General features: G+C 41.6%; 2 protein-coding genes across 3 annotated transcripts; both read right to left on the bottom strand.

The window, feature by feature from the left end:
- Nucleotides 1–567: 567 nt before the first annotated feature.
- Nucleotides 568–15,439, bottom strand: ical1 (islet cell autoantigen 1-like). 2 transcript variants are annotated; one of them, XM_078243645.1, is made up of 15 exons: nucleotides 15,352–15,439; nucleotides 14,427–14,459; nucleotides 14,154–14,328; nucleotides 9,752–9,824; nucleotides 8,658–8,781; nucleotides 8,278–8,476; nucleotides 8,054–8,179; nucleotides 7,770–7,868; nucleotides 7,519–7,604; nucleotides 6,880–6,929; nucleotides 6,098–6,142; nucleotides 5,686–5,910; nucleotides 4,830–5,153; nucleotides 4,638–4,733; nucleotides 568–3,459 (listed from the first exon to the last, which is right to left on the bottom strand). In XM_078243645.1, exons 2-15 carry the CDS (start codon nucleotides 14,432–14,434, stop codon nucleotides 3,344–3,346), a joined length of 1,746 nt encoding a protein of 581 aa, XP_078099771.1. In that variant the 5' UTR covers nucleotides 14,435–14,459; nucleotides 15,352–15,439; the 3' UTR covers nucleotides 568–3,343. The 2 variants fall into 2 exon arrangements, with proteins under 2 accessions (XP_078099771.1, XP_078099772.1); XM_078243646.1 differs by lacking the exon at nucleotides 5,686–5,910.
- A 347-nt stretch (nucleotides 15,440–15,786) lies between these two features.
- On the bottom strand, nucleotides 15,787–21,484 carry wdr12 (WD repeat domain 12). Its single transcript, XM_078243996.1, has 13 exons — nucleotides 21,302–21,484; nucleotides 20,817–20,911; nucleotides 20,461–20,555; nucleotides 19,612–19,718; nucleotides 18,695–18,810; nucleotides 18,454–18,608; nucleotides 18,261–18,306; nucleotides 18,088–18,173; nucleotides 17,817–17,957; nucleotides 17,366–17,471; nucleotides 17,077–17,209; nucleotides 16,279–16,351; nucleotides 15,787–16,110 (listed from the first exon to the last, which is right to left on the bottom strand). Exons 1-13 carry the CDS (start codon nucleotides 21,340–21,342, stop codon nucleotides 16,033–16,035), a joined length of 1,272 nt encoding a protein of 423 aa, XP_078100122.1. The 5' UTR covers nucleotides 21,343–21,484; the 3' UTR covers nucleotides 15,787–16,032.
- Between the last annotated feature and the right edge of the window lie 128 nt (nucleotides 21,485–21,612).

Here is a 21,612-nt window from a genome sequence, read left to right as displayed (position 1 = left end):
ATTCCTTTCAATATCAGTGGTTGTTTGTGGATCCTAATCACCTAATGATGGAAATATCCTCCTTGTACGTGTGTTGTAAAATGAACACCAGTCAAGATTAATGTCTACACAAAGCACACACGCTACTACCACAGCATTTCTTTTTCTTTTTTTTATTGAAACTAGAGAGTACAGCTGCTATCTATGTAGCCTCACCCAATGGGAATCCTGAATGATATAAACCTGTAGCAGAGTAGAAGTAGTGAGAAGTGTGGATGTCATTTATTCAGTGACCTGATTTGGCATGAGTAATGTTTCTAAAAATGAAATAAGTGAAGAAATGAAGAGTTCTGTTCCAAAATGAAATATCCACTTGCTGAAAAACAATCACACCTACAGCGACATGTTCTGATTGGTCGTTTTTAGACATCCGTTTACCGAAAAAAGGTAGTTTGAAAGAGCAGATTCATACATGTAGAAATACAGATTTAGTTCAGATATCAACTTTTTTCAGCTTTTTTCAAAGTGGATAAACAACATTTTGGAATGAGGCTTTACACAAGAAATACTCATACACAATGATTCTGTTTGCTTGTCCAGTTTATTGAAAACAGAACTGCCAAGTTGTCATCTGTTAAACCCCTCGAGTGAAATAAAAAGGCATAGTTGAATTAAATAAAAGCATTTGTGATTGACTTGATAAGTACATTCTTTGTTTAAGGTGTGTAAATCAAGAGTAAAGTTCAATACATGTGACAGAAACTAATACATCAGTTTCCCTTGTGACCACTGCACGTGGATAGGAGCATTAGTAGCAAAACAAAAGCTTATGCAGAATAATAATATGCAGCTTGTATAAAAAGTGTTTTTCAGAGTTTTTTTTTTCCCCCATGATGCACTCCGATCACCTTAGCTCCACTGAGCGTGATTTCTACAGGCACACAAATGTTGTAACTGAGGATTTGGTTTCTGTTGGTGCATGTGGACTTGATACGCACATCTCAATAACCGAGGTATATTTCCCTTAAAATACATTTCAGAAAACAAAGACATCTTCATTTTGCAACTTTTCACTAAACCAATTCGTAAACATAAAAAAAAAAAATGTCATTCTTGGTCATTTTATTCCCCCCTCAAACACAAATATCAGTGGGAATTAAATCCACATAAGGTCATTTAGAAATCTATTTTATGACATGGTAACAGTTCTCCAGTGTTGAATCTTTTCCCATAAAACAATAATATATTGTTATAATATATCAATGTATTGTTATAAGAATAATATCGAAAATTCATCTGAATTCTCAAAACACACAACACACAGTTAAAAATAGATAGATTTTACAGTGATATTTTAGTGTTAAGTTTATCAGTGTACTGCACAACATAAGCATCTGATTTTGCATACAGTGATATAATCTGAAAATAAATACATTTTAATGCATCTTAGGCGACGTTATTTGCAGATTTTATAGGACTTAAATAGCCCACCCACCCCCTAAATAATCTAATTCTGTGTCCTACTTTAAAACTTTCTTCAAAAGAAAATGACTAACTAAAGGTTTTATCCTTAATGCATTTTTCTTGGCCTTGGACTTGTGATTGTGGAATCTTAACGACAGATAGGACTGAAAATAATTTCAGACGTGTCCTATTTTTACCCACATTCAGAGCCAGTAGAATCTGGGATGAAGGTGGTCAGATAAATATAAAGAGGCTGTTGGTGTCACAAAACCCACAAACAAACTGACTCTAGTTCAGGCTGTTACAGTATAATGGCAGCATCGGTCCTCTCCAGAGACCAGTCGGCAGTCACATTTCAGTGTTGCTTGGACCATTAGACAGAAAACAGAGAATTAACAATAACATTATTTATTAAAGTTTGTGTGCGGAGGTCTGTATCACAAGCAAGTTCTACTTTGGATTACCTGGCTTCACTGAGCCTAACATCAGTGAGCTTGGCTCAAATGTTCTATTTCAATTTTTACTGAGCTGAAATTACAATGTGGGCTTTTTATCCATCCTCTGGTAAAAATTTCAATTTGCCCAATACGTTTACGTTTATGATCAAATACCTGCATACCTAATGACATTCCCATTAGCCTCAGCTGTGTGTTTGAGAATAACCAAATGTTAGCCATGATTGAATATGGTTAATTTATACCAAAGTATACCTGCATCGTCATTGTAAGCAAGTTAGCATGCAGATCTTTGCATTTAGCTTAAAGCTGTGGTAGGCAATTTATTTTTGCCATTGTTGGGCAAAAGTTCCATAATAAACTGTCAGCATGATGGTCTGAGAGATAACTAGACTTCTGCACCTCCTTTGGGCTCCATTTTTAGAAAATCTAGACAGTGAAGGGAGACTTTGGCCAATCACAGGTCATTGCAGAGAGAGCGCACGTTCCTATTGGCTGTTCCGCGCATACTGCCTGTGTGCAGAGAGAGGGGAGAGCTGCAGGAAGAGGTCTCACTCTACTTTAAAGTCTGCCGTTATTTTTGCTAGTACAGCCTCAAATAGCTGCTAGCATGGCTCTAAACTCTTGATTCCTAATAAAAGTATATTTTAATTACAATCATTAACTCACTGAGTTAGGTCCACAGATGACTGGATAACCCGATAATCTTGCTTGGTGATACAGGCACCTGGTGCAGCTTGAGCTTCAACTGATGTTTTTGTATGCAAATACAGGCTCAGGTTCCCATCTTATCTCATACATACATAATGTCCAGTATATATATACATACTGTACAGTCTTTATTTATATATGACAATCATGTGCTACGATGTTTAAACAACATTAAGCAGTAAATAGAGATTTGTTGTACATCCTGGGTCCCCTGTGATGTGTACACACAGCAAACGGACACACGCCCAAACAAACGCAAACACAGACTAACACAGAAAAACGCCAGTCCAAAATAGACCTGTAACCTAAACATTCTCTCCGCTTGACAGAAGCTGCAATGACTGAAAGGTAACACAAACCACATGAGGTCTGCTGTGTGTATATGAGTGAGTAGCTCCACGTGTAGTGTTAACAGTCATTTACAAAGCTGCAGAGAGCGTTTTAACAATCGTCTCAACCAACTGTTTTTTTCTTTTCCAGTGTAAAATAACACCTGCCAGTGTAACACAAATATGTATTAGCCTGTGTGGATATGCACCCATCTCTTCTGGTTACAGAAATGCAGGCGCATCAACGTGTGCGTGTGTTTTTTCACCGAGATGAAAACTTGCTGACATCCAGATCTTGTGAGAGAGAGCACACACACACACACACACACACACACACACACACACACACACACACACACACACACACACACACACACACACACACACACACACACACACACAGCTTTAGGCGTTGAGCAGCTCCTCTGGGGAGCGTCCAATGGCGTCGGGGTTGGAGAGGGGGTCAAGGTCTGCAAACAGGTTGAACCAGGCAGACATGTCTTTGGATCCACCTGGAGTCGCTGCATGCACAAACACACACATTTCGTAAGAAGAAAGTTTACGTTTAGCAACTGGTGTCTGGAATATGTGAGGGGACTTAGCTGTAGCTTCTATAAAAAATGACCGGAATCACACGTTTCTTCATTTTACCCCTTTACCGAACGAAGTGCACATTTTATACATGAACACACGTACTGCATCACTAGTTAACATCTTTCTGTGTTAATGAAGATTCTCTCTCGCCTTTCTACTTAGTCTGTACCATAGACTGTATAATATTAATGGACAAAGCATCCAGTTCGGCGAAGTGCTGCAAATGCGGAAGTGCCTTAAACCTGCATTCTATCGGGATTCCAGCAGGGGGAGACACCTGCGGTTGCAAAAATAGGTCAGTTTCTGTAAAAGTCTATGAGAAAGTGACCCACTTCTCATTTGATTTATTACCTCAGTAAACATTTTCATAATGAGTTTATGGTCTCAATTGCTAGTTTTAAGTCTTCTGCAACACAGAATGATGTTCATTTTTTGAATTATGGTCTGGTTGATTTTAAAATCTGCGATAAAGCAGGTGGTGTTTTAGGGCGTGGCTATGATGTGATTGCCAGTGAAAGTGTGTAACGTAACGTACAGTGTAAGGGCTCCTCCCTCACTCCTCCCTCTTGTCTAAAATCGTCACATCTGCAACCAGGATGGCTGCGACCGTAACGGCAAACTCAACGACTCATAGCAGATCTCCACAAACCAATGGGTGACGTCGCACATGCGCTGTCCATTAATATTATACAATCTATGGTTTGTACAACTTTCCCCCATCACCTGCAACTATAGACAACATGCCGCTGCAGCCCTGTGGCCTGTATGAGTAACTGCAGCAATCAACTCTTTTTTTACTGTATGCTTTTAACTATATCATTAACTGCAATATTTAATAACTATATGAGATTCTATAACATGAGCTCTAGATACAACATCATGTACAACTAACATGATGAGGATGATACGCAGTGTCAAAATCTAGTCTGAAGACTATTATTTCAGCTGATATTTTGCTTAGATGGTGCATATTCCTAAAACAATTTCGATGTAATAAAACTACCACAGCAAACCTGGGGGCTGTGTAATATTCCAGGACTAATGTACACGACTGGTTCACAAAAACACAAGTAGAGGCAAGAGCCCAGATAGGGAAAGAGCATACCATTTGGTGCTGAACTTGGAGCCGGCTGAGCTGATTGGTTCTGACCAGGAGGAGGCTGCAGGGGCGGAGCTTGGAACATAGGTGGGGTTGCCCAGCCTAGAAGACAAAGCGGGGTTAAGAAGAGTAATGGAAGTGATGGGTCAGTGTGCTAGCAGTGAGCTCACCCCTCCAGCAGAGGGCAGTGTAGCTGACCTGTAGCGCTCAGACTGTGATCCAGCAGATGGGAGGGCAGAAAGCCTGTGGGGCTGGGGGGGTTTGAGGGCAGATGTGCTGCTGCTGGGCCACTGCTTGCTGATGGTCCACTACTTGCTGCTCCCGTGCTCGGTGGAGGATTGCTGGGAGGCTCAAACAGCCCAAAAGCATCCTGCCACTCTCTGCTGAACTCGTCGCTGGCCCCCCCGTCTGGGCTAAGGAGGTCTTTTAGAAAAGCCATGTCGCCCCGTTCGCCATCTTCCTCTTCCGGTCTCAGCCCTGTCCCAGCAGGGTGGGGTGGACCACCTGAGGGCAGAGCCCCACCTAGAGGGAAGGGAGAAAGACAGGAGGGGTGCTGTATTAGACCAGAGGCAAATACATCCCAGTTGATTCTGAAAGGATGTGTCTGAGCACCAGTGTGTTATAAACAGAGATTCAGATTACATCAATGAAAATTATTCACTTGCATAATTTTCATTCTTCTATTTACAGACACGAGTGACTGCAATTTCCAAAATGGGTACGAAAAATCTATTGCTTTAAGCAGATCACATCTTAACAATAGAACTACAGGTGCCCTAACTTCACTGTAAATGGTGAAAGAAGTGAGTATCAGAAGTGAAGAAGATGCTTGACTGTTTATCCTAAATGACGAAGGAAGGAAACAAAGCCTCTCACACCAGACATGCAGACTGAATCCAGATCCAAAGTGCAAAAGGAAGAAGAGTTCAAATCCCAAGTAAGGGGAATGTGTGCCACAACCAAGCAAAGTGAAACAGGAATGCAGAGAACCAGCGAGGCAGCCTGAAGTCAGAATTCACAGGTAGAAGAAACAGGAGACAGCAGGCCAGTTTACCGGTGGCAGGCAGCTGTGACTGGAGGCTTCCGAAGCCCCAGAGCTCATTCGGGTCTCCACCCTGAGCAGGAGGCAGGAGCTGGGGCTGGAGAGGGACATTTGCTGGAGCTGGGAGCTGGGACTGTGGCAGACTACAGGCCATGAGCATCAGGTCGTCATGAGAGTCCGCTGACAGTCCACGGAGCTTGTGTAGGGCTGAGATAGGTGTGGTGGCGTTTTGGTGCACTAAGATCATAAAGCCAACAGGCATCCAGTCCACAGTCAGCAACAACAATCCCAGTGTACACATTTATTATTTACACAAGTGCTGGCTATGGAAAATGCCAAGCAATACCATCTCTGTAGAGGTTCTCAACACACACACACACACACACACACACACACACACACACACACACACACACACACCTACCACTGTCACTGGTTTGGCTCTGTCCATCACTGCTGTGGTTGGGGTCTGGAAAGGACATCACACCACAAACAGCAGGATGACACTCAATGTTTTGACAATGCAACATTAACAGAAATATACAGCCCAAATAACATGCATGCAGTCAAAATGTGGCTTCTTACATTACAGTACCTTATACTTTTCTGTTTAGATTTTTTGTAGGTGTTCATATTGCACATTTCATTTATCCTGCAAAAGGCCATCACTCAATACATTCAACTCATTTCAAAAGTAAATTAATTTATCCACTCCAGTAGGAACAACAACTAACCTATTATTTTTTGTCTGTAATTGTTGACCCCATTTCTGTTCTACATTATTTTATCGGTTTCATTTAAAATACTATAAAAAAAAAAGTGTAATAAAACATTTTATTTTATAAATATATAAACCACTTCATCACTGCCACCATATAGCTTTCATAACATTTTACAGGAAAGACAAATAATCCATACAAAAAAAATCATGTCATTAGGGACTCTTGCAGAATTGCTTCTGGACACATCGTTTTATTAGTTTCATATCTGATATTTGCCCTTACAGTACACAAAACTCTCTTAGCATGGTGCAATCATTTGCTACATGTGATGTCTTCACAGGTTCTGTGTTTTTCTGTCCAGAACAATGACCAGGCTCAGTCAATTTGAGGATCATGATTATTTGATTATCTGACTGTGCCAGATTAACTAAGAAAAATTGTAAACATTTCACTTATGTTTAAGCCTACAGGGGGCAGCACATACCTGCACCAGAGGCACTTCCTGATGGCTTGTCGTCATCCAAGGACACCAGACTGAGGAAGGAGGAAGGGAGGAGGGGAAAAAAGCAAGAATTATCTAGCTGGCAAGACACAGTTTTGCTATTTTTAGCGACGCAGTAGCCTCTATTTGATTTGGAGCGGCAGTCTCAGGTTCACTATTCTAAAGCCCTCAGCTACCACATGGATCACTACTGATCATCATGTATAAAATCTGCCACACACACACTTACTTGTGAGTGAACATGGGCATGACATTGGCCTCATGTTGGATGAAGACATAACTGAGGTGATAGTGTGCAAAAATACAGACAGGACAGAGCCGACCGTGAAGTGAAATTATAGAGATGGAAAATGCCTGACAACAAAGGAGTGTTTGTTTGTTTGTGTGTGTGTGTGTGTGTGTGTGTGTGTGTGTGTGTGTGTGTGTGTGTGTGTGTGTGTGTGTGTGTGTGTGTGTGTGTGTGTGTGTGTGTGTGAATGAATAAGGACAGTGCAGAAGAGAGTAGTGGCATGAAAACAGAGACACATGGCATGGCAGAATACACGAGTATCTGTTATAACTGGGTTTAAGAACACACAACATACTACATTGGATTTCATTTCAGTGTGTGTGTTTTCTCACCTGTCTGTGTTGCTCTGTAGAGCCTTCTGCTTCTTATCTTCTTGTTTTTGTGTGTCTGTTATTTCCTCCAGTGGATCACGCAGGTCCTGTAGGAGGGAAAAATACAGTTAAATATAACATAAAGACATGTATTAACAGACATCTTAAGCTGAGGACTGCTATAAATACATTTGGGTATTCATACTGTGTTGTTACTGTGTTGTTGCTGTCCACTTGGGATTGCACACTGGTGTCTCCTAAATTTGAAGTACCTTTAGTGTGGTGAATTGGTATGGTACATGTCCCTGAAAGGCCTCATGGATTCCCGACATGGTGTGGGCCGTCTTCTCCCAGAAGTGGAGCAGAGTGGTCTGTCATAACAGGAAGGAAAGACATATTGAATAAATGGCAAAGACAAGCAAGACAAACAAGCCGATAGACAGATCAGGATACTTGACAGGAGTACTGGTGACTCTCTCTGATTACTCCCTCCTGAAGAGTCATTCTTAAAGCATACTACATATTGTACATTAAGCATGGGATAACAGAGACATACCTGGTAGGTACAGAGGGAGTGGGAAAGCATGTTGCAGCGGCTTGCTCCCAGCATGTCAACCTTCTGACACACATCGTTCTTCAGCTTCTCAAACTGGCTCTTTGTCCCTCTGACCTGGGTTTGGACCTGGCAACAGAGAAATAAAAACAAGACAATGAAAAACATACACTCAGTTTAGAGTGACATCCCGCACCGTGATACACTCAAACAAGCAGTCTTCCGACCTTGCGGAACTTTTCCAGCTGTTTGTAGGTGTCTGGGTCCAGTTCCTGGGAGACATCTTTCATCCAGAGCAGAGCTCCTCTGTACTCGGTGCGGGCCTTCTCCATACGACTGACTGTCAGTAGCGTGTCAGCGATGGCTCGCCGCCTGAACGTCTCCACTTCCTGGTGCAAACGGCGCAGTGGCGGGCAAAGTGCCATCCTGTGGGAAAAGGCAGATACAATTTCATTAAAAAAAATAAAAAGGTATTTAGAAAAATAGTTCAGAGCAAAAATAAGCAGGCAGCGCACTTATTCCCTTCTGAGTTTAAGATAGTTTAGAATGCACCGTATATTCGTGACTTTAACACATGATCATTGCTTCATTATTTTCCGCTGCTGACCTCTGCTTGGCGGAGGTGCACAGGGCCTTGCTGGTGGCGTCCATCATGTTGCCAGCCGTTGTGCGATCGTGTTCTGCCTGGAAGCGCAGGAACAGGCCGAGCTCGTTCTCCTCCTGAGACAAGCCTGGAGAAAGAGCTCGATAGTTCAAGTCCCACATGTACACAAAGGACAAAATGGCTTAAGAACAAAACTAAATGAGAATATAGATTATTAATGGAAATCTTTATTAGCTTTATTAAATCCCCTGAACCAAGAGGCACCGATTGATTTAAGTGAGTGATGTCATTACGTAGTTGACTTCTTCATACCATGACTGTATTGGTAAGGACATAGTTCAAAACTTATTTTGAGTAGTGAAGACCAGGGCCATTAAGGCTAATATGATCGTAAAATCCCTCTCACGAACCATCTTGAGCTTTAGAAGTGTTTTGCAGACCTATATCCAACAAATCTGAAACCCTAAGAATATACATTTGTTGATTTTGCTATACTACAAGCAAAACGGACTATAGCTCTCATCTGGAAGAAAATATAGGTACCTACAACTGGTGCTTGGATCAAGACTATGGCGCAATGTATGTCCATGGAGAGACTGACATATATATTGAGAGGCAAATTGGGGGTGTATGAGAAAATCTGGAGGCCATGGAGACCGGTTTGTAAAAGAAGAAGACATAGGGGAGCTGCTACTGCCATGTGCCTAAATGTGTCATATCTGGGACCAAAACAGCAACATGATCACAAACTCTAAAAAATGCCTCTTGACTAATCTGACATGTAACGTCTGAAATAAATACCCCCTATGGACCTTTTTCACAGCAGACATTTTGACTTGTCATAGTACGAAAAGCACAGTTGAAATTGATAACCTTAACGTTGGCTCAGTTCCATCAAGTGTCCCAGTGAGCTATTTCAGTGAGTCAGCATGCACAATACCAGGGTCTCTCCTAAGTGGAATGCAGCCATCAATAATGGTTTTGAATAGACCTGTGATTTTCTTACTATGACATGTCAACATGTCTGCCGTGAAAAAGTCTATTGTTAGTCGGCGAAGAGATACCATGTAAAAGGTGTAGTTTTGGCTGTCACTCACGTGTGATCCTGTGCTGGTACTTCTCGATGACCTTCAGCAGCTCTGTGCACGTGTACTGAACAGAGCGGAAAAACTGCAGAGACAAACGGGCCCGATTAGAATACTTCACACACGAAATAGGTTACTATGAAAGTCTCATCTTGAGACCTTTTCTCAGAACAGTTCCATTTTAAAGCATTGTGTGGTTTGGAGATTTTCTGCCACTACAACCTCTCACTTAATTAACACAACATTTTTTTTTCTTCTCTTTATGCTCTCTGTCTGGCAGTCAGCCCCCTCTCCTCCCATCTGGCAGACAACAACAGTGACTAAATGAGGAGTGTGTGTCGTAGCAACACAAGGCCACTCCTGTACTGCTGTCTGATAGAAAGGGAAGATTAAAGCATAAAGGGGTCACCTCGACTTTAAAAATGACATCAGATTTATACAGAGCTTTTCTTTTCTTTTTTAAAAGATTATTTTTGGGGCCATTTCGACTCAGCCTACATGGGGCACACGCTCTTACTGGATGAAGTAGCGGTCGCCCCTACAAAGAGCTTTTCAAAGTCCTCAAAAACGGTTTACATAGTAGGATACAAATAGAAACACCTTTTAGAGACTGCTAGGGATCAGAGTACACAGCATTGAGGAAGAGTGTGTGCGAGATCACAGAATCATCAGCCACGATGAGACATCTCAATATGGCAGACAGAGTGGGGTTCAGTAAAATCAACCTCTTTTCAATGTATGATCTTCTCGTCTTTATCCTGGTAAAGCACAGCTGTAAATAAAATAAATAAATAAATAAATAATGATGGCTAATTTCTATTCAGCTGCTCCAGTGTCAGGGCGCTCGTATTGTTTATGCTGACTCACTGTCACACTGTCATGACTTACAGGGACACTTTAATAGAACTATTGTCATAACCTGTTTTTCCTACTGTGGCAAGTCAAAATGTCTGCTGGAATAAAAGACCTACTAAACAGCAGCTAAGCCAAGTGTTGAGCTCTCTGTTTTAGCTACAGAGTGAGACATCTCACTTCTGTTCTATCTTTGTTGGGAGTCGCACATGAGCAGTACCTAGGTAAGGACTACTAGCCAGTCAGAAGCAGAGTATGAGGGCGTGTCCTGACAGTAGCTAGGTAAGGACTACTAGCCAGTCAGAAGCAGAGTATGAGGGCGTGCCCTGACAGTACCTAGGTAAGGACTACTAGCCAGTCAGAAGCAGAGTATGAGGGCGTGCCCTGACAGTACCTAGGTAAGGACAACTAGCCAGTCAGAAGCAGAGCATGAGGGCGTACCATGCTAGCAGCTAGGCGAGCATTATAACGTGTGTTCCAAAGTGACCATGTTTGTCTCTGAAGTAAAGGCTGGACTACAATAGAGCTGTTTGGAGCAGTTGGTGAACAGTGTTTTCTTTTGGAGATGGTAAGTCCCTTTGGGGGGGACTTTGGGCTTTTTCACTTTGTAAACAGATTACATGCACAATAAAGGAAAGGGAAAAGCATAATATAAGCACTTTAAACTAATTAAAAAATATAAAAATTAAACTCAGAATGTTAACACATCTCTACCCTAAGATAAAAACAAAACAAAAAACAGTTGGCTACATTCAGCAGATAATCATTTTGCACTGAAAGAAAAAAAATCTTTGTCCTACACAAGTGATTCAGAGGAACTCCCTATTCAAATGCTGTAGGTTGATCTGGAAAATGTTCAATGGTTTGGTCTGCATGTAGCGTTAAGCTAAGCTAATGACTTCAGACTTTGTTATTCAGTGGAAACGTATAAAGAAGAGTAGAGTGCTGTCCGCTTCTTCTCCCTGCACCCAGGCAGATTTAAGACTGTAATAGAGCAGAGGGAGGAAGTGACTTGAACTTGCAGTTACTGATTAACTGTAGAATAAACAGTCACTACCTTCATTCTGTCTGCCTCAGCAGGGGCCAAACACCTGGCTGTGTCAGATCTCTGGCTGGCTGTGTACAGGCCACCGCTTCTGCACGACACACTTCTTTTTAACGTTTATTAGTGAGATGACCGATTCCAATCACCTCGATTCATCGAGAACATGTTAATCTAATGGCAGCTGCTCTGAGTCACAGCAATATGGCAGGGGAAAAAACAGAGGCAGATGGAGATAAACATCCACGCCTGCATTTGTGCACACACACACATCGCTACATTCAGTTGTTTTTCAAATTGAGATTTTCTGTAAGTTCCCTTCATCACCCAGACAAAGAAAAAAAAGACACTGATGAAAGACAAAGGATATAACAAAATAATGATTCAATAAGGACACATTCCCTTTCAACTGGAAGAAACTGAAAATAGTACTGATGCTTGAAAAATGACAAACACAAACATTGACAAAATCTGATCTGATGTTTCATTTAAGTAGCTCACAGGTCAAAAAAGTGAACGCAGCAGAGATGAAATTTGAACATACGCTGAGGCAATGTTGTGATAAAAACCAGATAAAACAAAGTTAACTGTAAGGCTGCCGTTCAGAAGCGGCTCCAGATCTAATCTGCCCTGGTGGTTTTAGTGCTCTGCTGCTTCGCAGAGGGCTGAGTCAAGAGGACATTTATGAAGGTGATAGAGAAAGAGGCGTGGGATTCCTGTATGTGGTTCTGCTTCTACCAGTCTTTCCCCTCTTTTCTGAGTTTGTCGCCGTATCTCTGGGGATGAATGGAGGCACAATGAGAGCAGGAGGACAGAAGAGGCCTGATCTTGTTCCAGAGCGAACAAAAGCCTCCCAGTGTGTCTCAAGCTGCTCAGTGTAACTCTACCACGTCCCTGTCTCACAGGACCAGACAGTCAGACAGCCTGTCACAGCTACCGTAAATGCCAGTCAGGTTTCAGCCAATCCAAACTGTCCGTTCTCATGTGTTGCACCGGTGAGACATGACTGAGAGGCAAAGGAACAAACTGTACCCTGTTTTGACATCATTTCCCAAAGCTGTGATGTGGTGTGACACAGCTTACCTATAATTAGAACTCTTATAATTAGACAGCAAGAAAAGCTCTCTGCAAACAATGGACCACTTGTACCAACATACTGCTGATGTTCTGAAAAACCTCTCTTTGTGTTCATTCTGCAGAGACATAGTCCCTTACAATGACACACAATAAAACATACATGTTGTAGTTTACAACAGTAAACAAAACTGTACATGAATGTGTGCTCCTTTCCAAAATATCTCACAAGCAACATTTCATTTGTAGGAGCATATGCTGCAGAAATGGATGACAGACAAGTGTGAATTAAAAAAAAAAACTTCAGTGGATATATACAACTTTAACTACCAATGGGTAACAGTAAATTGCTGCTTACACATTGATGCATCAGTATTAATAATCTAATAATGTTGTGTGTAATAATATATCAGCCACAGAGGGGCATGCCGCATGTTTACTTAAGTAGAACTTTGAATGCAGCGCCTTTACTTGCAATGGAGAGGTGGCATGGAGTGCAAGCTTTAGCTGCTCAGCCACCATTGGTAAATAGGTGAGGTAAGGTTGGGTAGAAAGGAGCTATGTAAATGCAGTCCACTCATACGAGAAGGTTCTGAGAAAAAAATGATCTTTGTGAAGCGTTTGGTATCATTATACTTTACTGCTGTGCTTTCAACTGAAGCTATGCTTATAGCAGAATGAAATACTCTCCCGCAGTTATCGAATAGAAAAGGACAAATAATAATGCTTAGTAAAGGGCCACAAGAGGTAGAAAGCTCCTTGGAAATGATGACACAATGGCAGATAGAGTGGTGAGTGTTTACAGGAGAACAAAAACAATAATCAGAAGGAACATTTACATGATTGGATGAATGGATGACAATAGGTTTAGAATGACGGATTGGTGAAGAACACATGGAAATAAATCTTATGGTTTTGCAACTAAAAATGTAAAGTAAAAAAAAATTTAGGGTTTAGTACAGGGGGTCTTCTATGTTTTTTAGGCCATGGACCCCTTAGCTGAAAGAAAGACAGAGCAGGGACCCCCCTACTAGGTATTATATCAAATTGAGCTGCATATTAAACTGCGCCTACAATAACGTGTATTGCGGCCTAAAGCCTTTTATGATGCATCGAATACTAAGCTATTAAAATAATAATATCTGACATATTCATATATTTATACATCATGTTTTAATGTTGCACAGTTTCTGTGGATGTCTACCTTACCTACAGGCCAGTAAGCATCTCTTATGTTATCATCAATGTTGTGTACATTTAAAATGTATCTTTGCTAATAATATGATGGATTCATGTGACATATTTTAACTTTTGGAAAACATTTTTTTTTTTAAATGATTAAAGAATAACTTGGTGGCCCCCCCTGCAGTAACTCTGAGGACTGCATAAAGGGGTCCCGGACCACCTATTAAAGATCTCTGCTTTAGTTCATCTCTCCTCTCCTACCTCAAGCTTGGCATCCAGGTCTGCGTCTGAGGCCACGACGTACTCATCCTCCTTCTTGCCCGTGGCTTTGATGAGGACCTGCTTGGTCTTCCAGAACTTCTTCTGCATTCGAGCCATGACCGAGCTGTCCTCAGCGAGCAGAGCCCGGCCACCGCTCAGCATGTCCCCGGCAAACCTGGAGCCCAGACATAACAACAGTGTTTCATATCATCTTAATAATAATGGTATTGATGTTAACAGTTATGTGTAGCTAAACATGGATTTTACACATACCCGTCCATCACTGGATATCAGCCTTTATCTCTTCTGAAAACAAAAGAAATATAGAGATGATGTTTACAGAGGGTGAAGAAGGATAAAAGCAAGAGGATTCAAAAATGGCATAAAAGTATAAAATAATATAGTAAGACCCATTTGGCATTGATATGTTTTCCTTATTTATGGTCCTCACACAGAAAGACATGACCAGGCATTTGTACTTGATTGAAGGCTGCAGACTGTGTTAGCTAGATAAGATTTTGTGTAAAACTGACTCAAAGTGACTAATGTCTAATGTCAGTGACAGCCAGGCTCTAACAATGAATGAAAAAGGCGAACTGAAAAAAATGAACTGCTGCTGGTTTTCCTGTTGAATTTCGCTGGGATACATATGGCAAAACAGCAAGCATTAAAACAGAGCTGACAGTTGTTCCCCCAGTAAATGATTATCGAGTTATAGGCGGTTATCAAAGATGACATCTGTGGCTGGACAAAAACTCATCAGTGCTAAAGGCTAAAAAGCTAATCTAATAGTGTTGTTGGAGCAGAGATCATCTGCTACTTCAAGGAGTCAGAGAATCGAGAGCCAGCTGGCTGAAGGGCAGGTGTTCAGTTACAAGAAAGGCTGCCTTGATGGCACGGTAAGAAAAAGCATACCGTTGCTTTTTCTTTCTGTCATTCTGACATGTATCGATACTATAAATACATTGATGACAAGGATGAAAAGTAGAAAAAAAACCTAACGGTAGTCGGAAAAACCCTGGCAGAAAGCGTCAGTGAAAGAGCTGGTGTGCTAGCAGCAGTTTAGCTCGTAGCAAATGTCGTGGCAAAAGCAGTAACGTTAATGCCTTGAAAACATTTGACCAAGCGACGAGGCAATTCAACAAGCCCGGTTTTTCTATTATGGTCAGATCATTTAAGAAGGGGAATATACCTTTACCTTGCTTTTAATTTTGTGCAGCACTCCGAGCATCTATGCAGCGCAGCTCGGCTAGCCTCCTCTGCCAATAACTGCCGACATAACGTGAGTCAGAGAAACAGGATATGCAAAATACCTTTAGCGCTGTTTGGACACACGGGGTCGCTGCTGATCAGCTGATCAGGCCACACCGATGATCGTCTATTAAAATGAGGAGCTGCTCACAGCTAATAACACACATTACACATGGCCTTAAAACCAATCACCAGTTGAAATCTCACCCTTAAATTCAGTGTGTTGCCGTTTTCTCTCTAGAAAACAGGGAAGATTTGTATGTGGAACCTTTTCTGGTATTTTTCATCATATAACTTGTGTGTTTGTGTCTTCCACTAACTGTCACCATCAAAATATCACAAATATACTGTCAAATGAATAAAACATTAAATAGAAGAGACATTTCAGGAGACAAAATTAATTTATAGTTTTCTTGGGTAACAGGAAAACAGACAATCCATAAGAAAATGTGTAAAAATTGAGGGGTAAAAATAACCAGGATAGCAAGCAAAGTTTTGTACTATACAAAATTCTCATTCACTGCTGCTTTCGTCTGCCTGTAACTACACTGATAATGTCCAACATGCGGTCCTTATTGTCTGCGGGGATGGATGTGGTGGATCTCTGGAGTCCATGCTGGCTGTTGACCTATGCCCCCGCATCTGTCTGGCAGGCTGAGTATCTGTAGGTGTACAGCTTGTTATCTGCACCCCCACTCAACATCAGCTGAAAAGAAACATAAAAGGAAACAGCAAGTTACACATTGATTTTATGTATTAAGTGTGTTTGTGTAGAACTGCGTCTTTGTTCTTCAGTATATCAGTCATATTTTGTTTTATTTATCCATCTGAATATTCTTTGCTTTGGGGTTATATTCGTGGAAAACAGTATTACCCCGCTTTCTGTCCAGTCCACACAAAACACTTTGTCCTCGTGGGCCGCTAGGTCATACAGAGGAGCCTTACAGCTGGGAGATATGAAAGCAACATTTGTGTGTTAACTTCATTCATGAAATGCCAACACAGGTTTATTACACAAAGAGTAAGGAAAACAAAAGACCCACAAAAAAGGACAAATGTATACCAAAATACAGTACCAACAAAAGAGATTAGTGTTGAGATGCAGTGGGTGTAGGCTGAAGAAACATTTTATAAACTGACACTGTATTTTATTCTGACAAAGACAGGAAGCTCGTTTCAGACAGAAAGCAGTTTACTATCAGATGTGTGGAATTAACATGATGTCCTGCAGTGCTCTACATGTCTGCACAAGTAACCCCTCATGCTCAAACAGTATGGCTCATGATCCAGCTTATGCTCTGATTAGCTACTGAAAATAAAATTAAGTCTAATCAAATGTCTGCCATGCAGGACCCTGACCAAGTAGGTGTATTATGTTCTGTACATAAATAAATACATACATAAATAACATGGTAACCATCTGTGCCATACCATTTAAATAATACCATTTACTTAGGGTTATTGATTGATTTATCAGCCAGTCAGGGAAGTCAGAAAGTATTGAAAGATGGACTAAATAAAGTCGATTTGTTGACAATGACAAAACTATAGAACATCCTTTAAGTCCTAATGGGAATATGTTGCAGATTTCTGATTGGAACACAGATTTTACTAATGTAACTACTTTTTACTTATGTAAAAGTATACACTATGAACTACGTGCTTCACAAACCTTCTGGTGTCCCACAGTTTGACCAGGTTGTCAAGGGAACCGGAGACCAACTGGTGCTCATGTGACGGCGCCCACTTCACAGCAGTGACCCAGCCCGTGTGGGAGGTCAGAGACAACAGCACCAGCGACCCGTCTGTGGGGGAAAGGAGAGGACGCGCTTAGAACGGGGAAGAGAGAAGTGCTCGCAGAGACTGGAAATAAAACAATGTTGATGTGGGTATTTTTAGGAGACGCAGACTAAATAATCTCTGACATTAAGATGCGAATGGTATTTTGGGTACAGCGGTACCTTTGGTGCGAGGGTCCCACAGTCTAATGTGTCTGTCTGTGCTGCCCGAGGCCAGCCGTCGACACAGAGGTGAGTAGGAAATACAGTTAAATACTTTACTGCCCGTCTGTGGAAGAAATAAAACATCAGCAAATGACCAAAATATACCGTCAATTTTTCTAACAATTTCACTAATCTACAATATTTCAGTGTTGTTTAAGCTTGAAAGGATTGCATTTGCAAAGAGCAGTGTGCTTTACTGCCTTATGCTTGATGTTCAAATATTATTAGTATATATGGACTGTAAAAAATATAGATAAACAAAACGTCTAGATGTGAAAAACTTGAAATAGTGCCTGCAGTTTTCCTCTCAGGCTGCACTTACAAACTCGTCAAGTAAAGCACGTAAACCACCTGTCTGAATCAGTTCGGTTTCTGGCCCAGTTTCTGCTTGTCAGTGTTTTTTTCTCACCAGCGCAGTCTTCATTCCTCCCGTCTCAACGTCCCACACGCGGATGGTGTGGTCCCATGATGCACTGCAAACTTCCTCGCTGTCGCACCACAGGACAGAGGACACCGCCTCGTTGTGTCCAGATAAGGTCATCAGGGGAGTCTGCGTCAGTGGGACAAACCTGATTTTGTTGTTATTCCTTCATAATTCAACATGTTAACTTTGACTAATATATCCGTTTTTTTCTATAACCGGGTTAGCCATGCTGATATAGCTCTCTTGGGCCACTCACCCTGGTGAGGCCTAGCTGTTGAGTCTTCTGTTTCTTCCTCGGCCTGTCAGCAGGTTCTTCAACCTCGTCTGCCTCGTCTGTGGGCACTGACAGGAAAAACGGGTGTAGCATGTTAAAGATTTGCGTCTCATTCAGTAATACTTAACATGCAATCAGTCATTCTGGCAACCTACCTGCTGACCAAATCTTCAACATTTTGTCCCAGGAGCCACTGCAGAACTGTATGGGAGCAACACAAATGCTTTGACTGACATATAACAACAGTGAAACCCCTTAGATTCGTCCCTCGTCATCCTCCATCCTCGTTTTTCTCTACCGCTCCAACTCAATGCTACTCCTTCTTAACCCCTATCCATCCCTCTTTACCTTTGAGCCAGTGGGGTCTGTTGCAACAGCATCAACGCTCCCCGTGTGTCCCCGACAGCAGTGTCTGGCTTTCAACTTGTTCCTCTCAGAGTTCCACTCCCATAGCAGGAGGGTTTGGTCCAGAGAGGCCGTCAGAAGCAGAGAGGTCAGACCGTCTGCACAGAAACGTTGACACAGATGTTTTGAGAAAGGCTGCCATTATTACTAGCAGAGTAAATGTCTGCCACTCTGTCCTGCTCACCTCTTTTGACCCAGGCTACATCTTTCACCACATCCGTGTGTCCGGCCACCGTCATCACCGCCTTGCCCTCCACGGACCAGATCCTGGCTGTCTTGTCATATGACCCTGTTAGGATCCTGCAAAACGATAATATATGTGATGTTGACTTGTTGCAGATAAATATCCACATAACAAGAAATATTAGTGCAGAAGTACCAAAGATGGTGGGATGTGGGAGGGGTTACTCAGTGCATGTCGCAGTTGCAGTTGCGTATGATCATTTTGGAGGCTGCCGTTTCTGCTGCTGTTCAACTGTACTGCATTATACAGAGAGGGTTTTCTATCATTTAGCCTACCCGCTCTGATTAAAACAATAGAAACACCTTTCACTGTCAGTATAACATCATACAACTCAATGGCACCACAAAATACATTCTCCAAAATGACCACACTGTTAAATCAACACCTCGCAAAAAAACATAACTACAAAATTGCTCTGTAGAATAGTATTAATGGTAGATGTGTACAATAGTATGTACCACCTCAATAGATGTCCTGAGAATCTTAAATGTTTAACAACTAAGACATTTCTTGCAAATGTCTGGAATGTCTGTCTCTTCCATTTTTTTTTTTTAAATGTATTCATCTATTTATTCTAATGTTTCATTACTATTATATTCACCTTGTTCTATTATAACTATTTGAAGAAAACTAAATACGTAAAGTAACATTCACAAAAACAACAAAGAGTATTGCTTGGGAAACCAAACTTGTGTTGCGTGATGTCAGTGTAATGCTGATTAAAAACATACAATTTCTTGGATGTTTTGAAGCAACCAGTTACATAATGTACTACTGTGACCAAAAAGGACACAAGGAAATGTAAATGCAATGAAAAGTGGGGAAAATGTCCCCCCCTTTGACATCTATCATCTTACCACTCAGCATCTGCATCTACGGAGCTAATCCAGTCATCGTGCATCATGCACTCCTCGGGCTCTGGGGCTGTGATCCGCTCTACATACTCTATCTCCACCACTTCTTCCTGAAACCCACACAAACACACCGATGCATAAATATCAAAGGATGTGCTCCACGACAATTAAAACCCACTAAATCAATCGTTCTCATGTCATAAGAAAACATAGTAGAAGTCCTTGCTTTCACATGAAAAATAAATATTAAATCTTAGCAAGAAAAAAACAGGACACTGCTTGCATGCAACTGTCAGTCACTGGAAGGATTCAGTGCCACAAGTCTCACATTGCCAGACCTTCCTCCACAGCGCTGCAAAGGAAGGTCAGGCCAGTCCACATAGCATTGCAGGATGGGAGAAAAATGCGCTCTGGTTTATTGGCATTTCTCTAAACCAATCACAATCGTCTTGGGTGGCACTAAGCCCCGGACAACATTGACGGTGGCTCTGCAAAATAGCCTCAGGAAGGAACTTGTTTTGGTGGAACATGTGTACGTTCAAAGGTTGTTTTAGTCGTGCAACAGAAAACTCAGATTGGACAGATAGTCCAGCTAGCTGTCTGGATTTACCCTGCAGAGATCTGAGGAGCAGTTAACCATAGTCCTCAGAAATCCACCTGAGTTTAAAATGCCAACACAAAGAAAGAGGAAGGTAACGGACATCTGGCCGGAAATTAGGGACATCAGACAAAATTTCCGGCGGCACCTGAACAATCCAGGAAATAAAACATTGTTGATACAGTCTACAGTGCCGCTAATGTAACAGGCACACAGCATATCCACTCAGGTTTAAGCAGCGAGGCCGGTCATACCGTTGATATGCCTTCTGTGTCCATGTGGATGGACAGCGACGTTCGCAGGAACTGGCCCCTGACCAGGAAGTCAAACTCCACTTTGCTGTGAGATGCTGTGGAAACAAAAAGAACAAGTATTTTTGATTAAGTACTGAGATTTTGTCAACCATTTGATATAAATTAAGATCAGTATAAACATAGAAAAGACAATATATACGTAATAAAAAGTTAACACTGTGTTAAGTAATAACTCTTCTAAATGTGCACTAGTATTAAGTGCTGGCTTTAATTGCAAAACTCTGCCGGGGAACTGTGTGCCAGAAATAGTCAAACATACTTGTTAATGTATAAAGTCAAGTGTGTGTGTGTTTTACCATTGTTGGCCTCCAGCAGCTTGTTGATGACATTACTGAGGTCCTGCACTTCAGAGCCAGCAGGGATGGAGAATGGGACATCATCTACAATATACCTATAAAGAAAGAGACTTTCTCAGTTTGTACCGTAGGTTACAGCCATCAAATACACACATACATTTAATATTAAACGGATTAGTTGGTCATGTAAGTTTCTGTATAACATAGATGCAAATGAGGACAGCAGTCAGTCATATCTTGGGATTGTTAGCACTAGCTAGCTAAATCAACAAGCTAAAACCAGCTAACGTTACGAACTATTTGAGGTTAATATTAAAAGAGGCGAAGCCTAAATGTACAGTACACATGCCTGGGTAAAGGCAGGGTAGTGTCTCACAGTAATGTCGTAACGGTACTGTTTACTGTAAGTTACAGCTTGTTAGCCAGCCCGCTAGCCATTCCTGTCCTTTTAGTTTTCTTGTCTCGTTAAGGGAATAAGAGCTCACCTTTTGTCCTCTGTGAAGAACCTCGCTTGTAACTGTGACATTTTTAGTTATATATTTCTCTTACAGAGCACTAGCAATATGAATCTAAGATATGGCTAAGTAGTTAATCTTTTTCTTCATAACACATCTGACTCTCATGCGTGCCCATAGTCTGTAGTGCGTGCCATGTGGTACAAGAGCAAGGCATTTCAGCAGAGCACAGATGCAGCCAATCGATGATGTAGATCTGTGCTCCTCAGTAATGCCTGCCCATAGTAACGGATTGGATTCAAGTAAATTGTCAGTAAAGGCAAACGATGCTGTTAGTTAGC

This window comes from Sander vitreus, chromosome 24, assembly GCF_031162955.1.
Source record: "Sander vitreus isolate 19-12246 chromosome 24, sanVit1, whole genome shotgun sequence".
In the NCBI taxonomy this organism is placed as follows: Eukaryota; Metazoa; Chordata; class Actinopteri; order Perciformes; family Percidae; genus Sander; species Sander vitreus.
Note: the sequence above shows the minus strand (reverse complement) of the source record. Positions and strands in the feature narration are given on the sequence as shown.

Bases quoted from the DNA above. Each gene is read 5' to 3' on its own strand.
- ical1 (XM_078243645.1), bottom strand. The intron at 7,605-7,769 runs GTACTTCAAATT...TCCCTCCTACAG, and splicing joins ACCAATTCACCACACTAAAG to GACCTGCGTGATCCACTGGA. The intron at 6,930-7,518 runs GTGAGAAAACAC...CTCCTTCCTCAG, and splicing joins CTACAGAGCAACACAGACAG to TCTGGTGTCCTTGGATGACG.
- wdr12 (XM_078243996.1), bottom strand. From the start codon at position 21,342: ATGTCACAGTTACAAGCGAGGTTCTTCACAGAGGACAAAAG. The intron at 20,556-20,816 runs GTAAAACACACA...TTGTTTCCACAG, and splicing joins GCTGCTGGAGGCCAACAATG to CATCTCACAGCAAAGTGGAG. The intron at 17,210-17,365 runs GTACCGCTGTAC...TTTCCCCCACAG, and splicing joins GTGGGACCCTCGCACCAAAG to ACGGGTCGCTGGTGCTGTTG.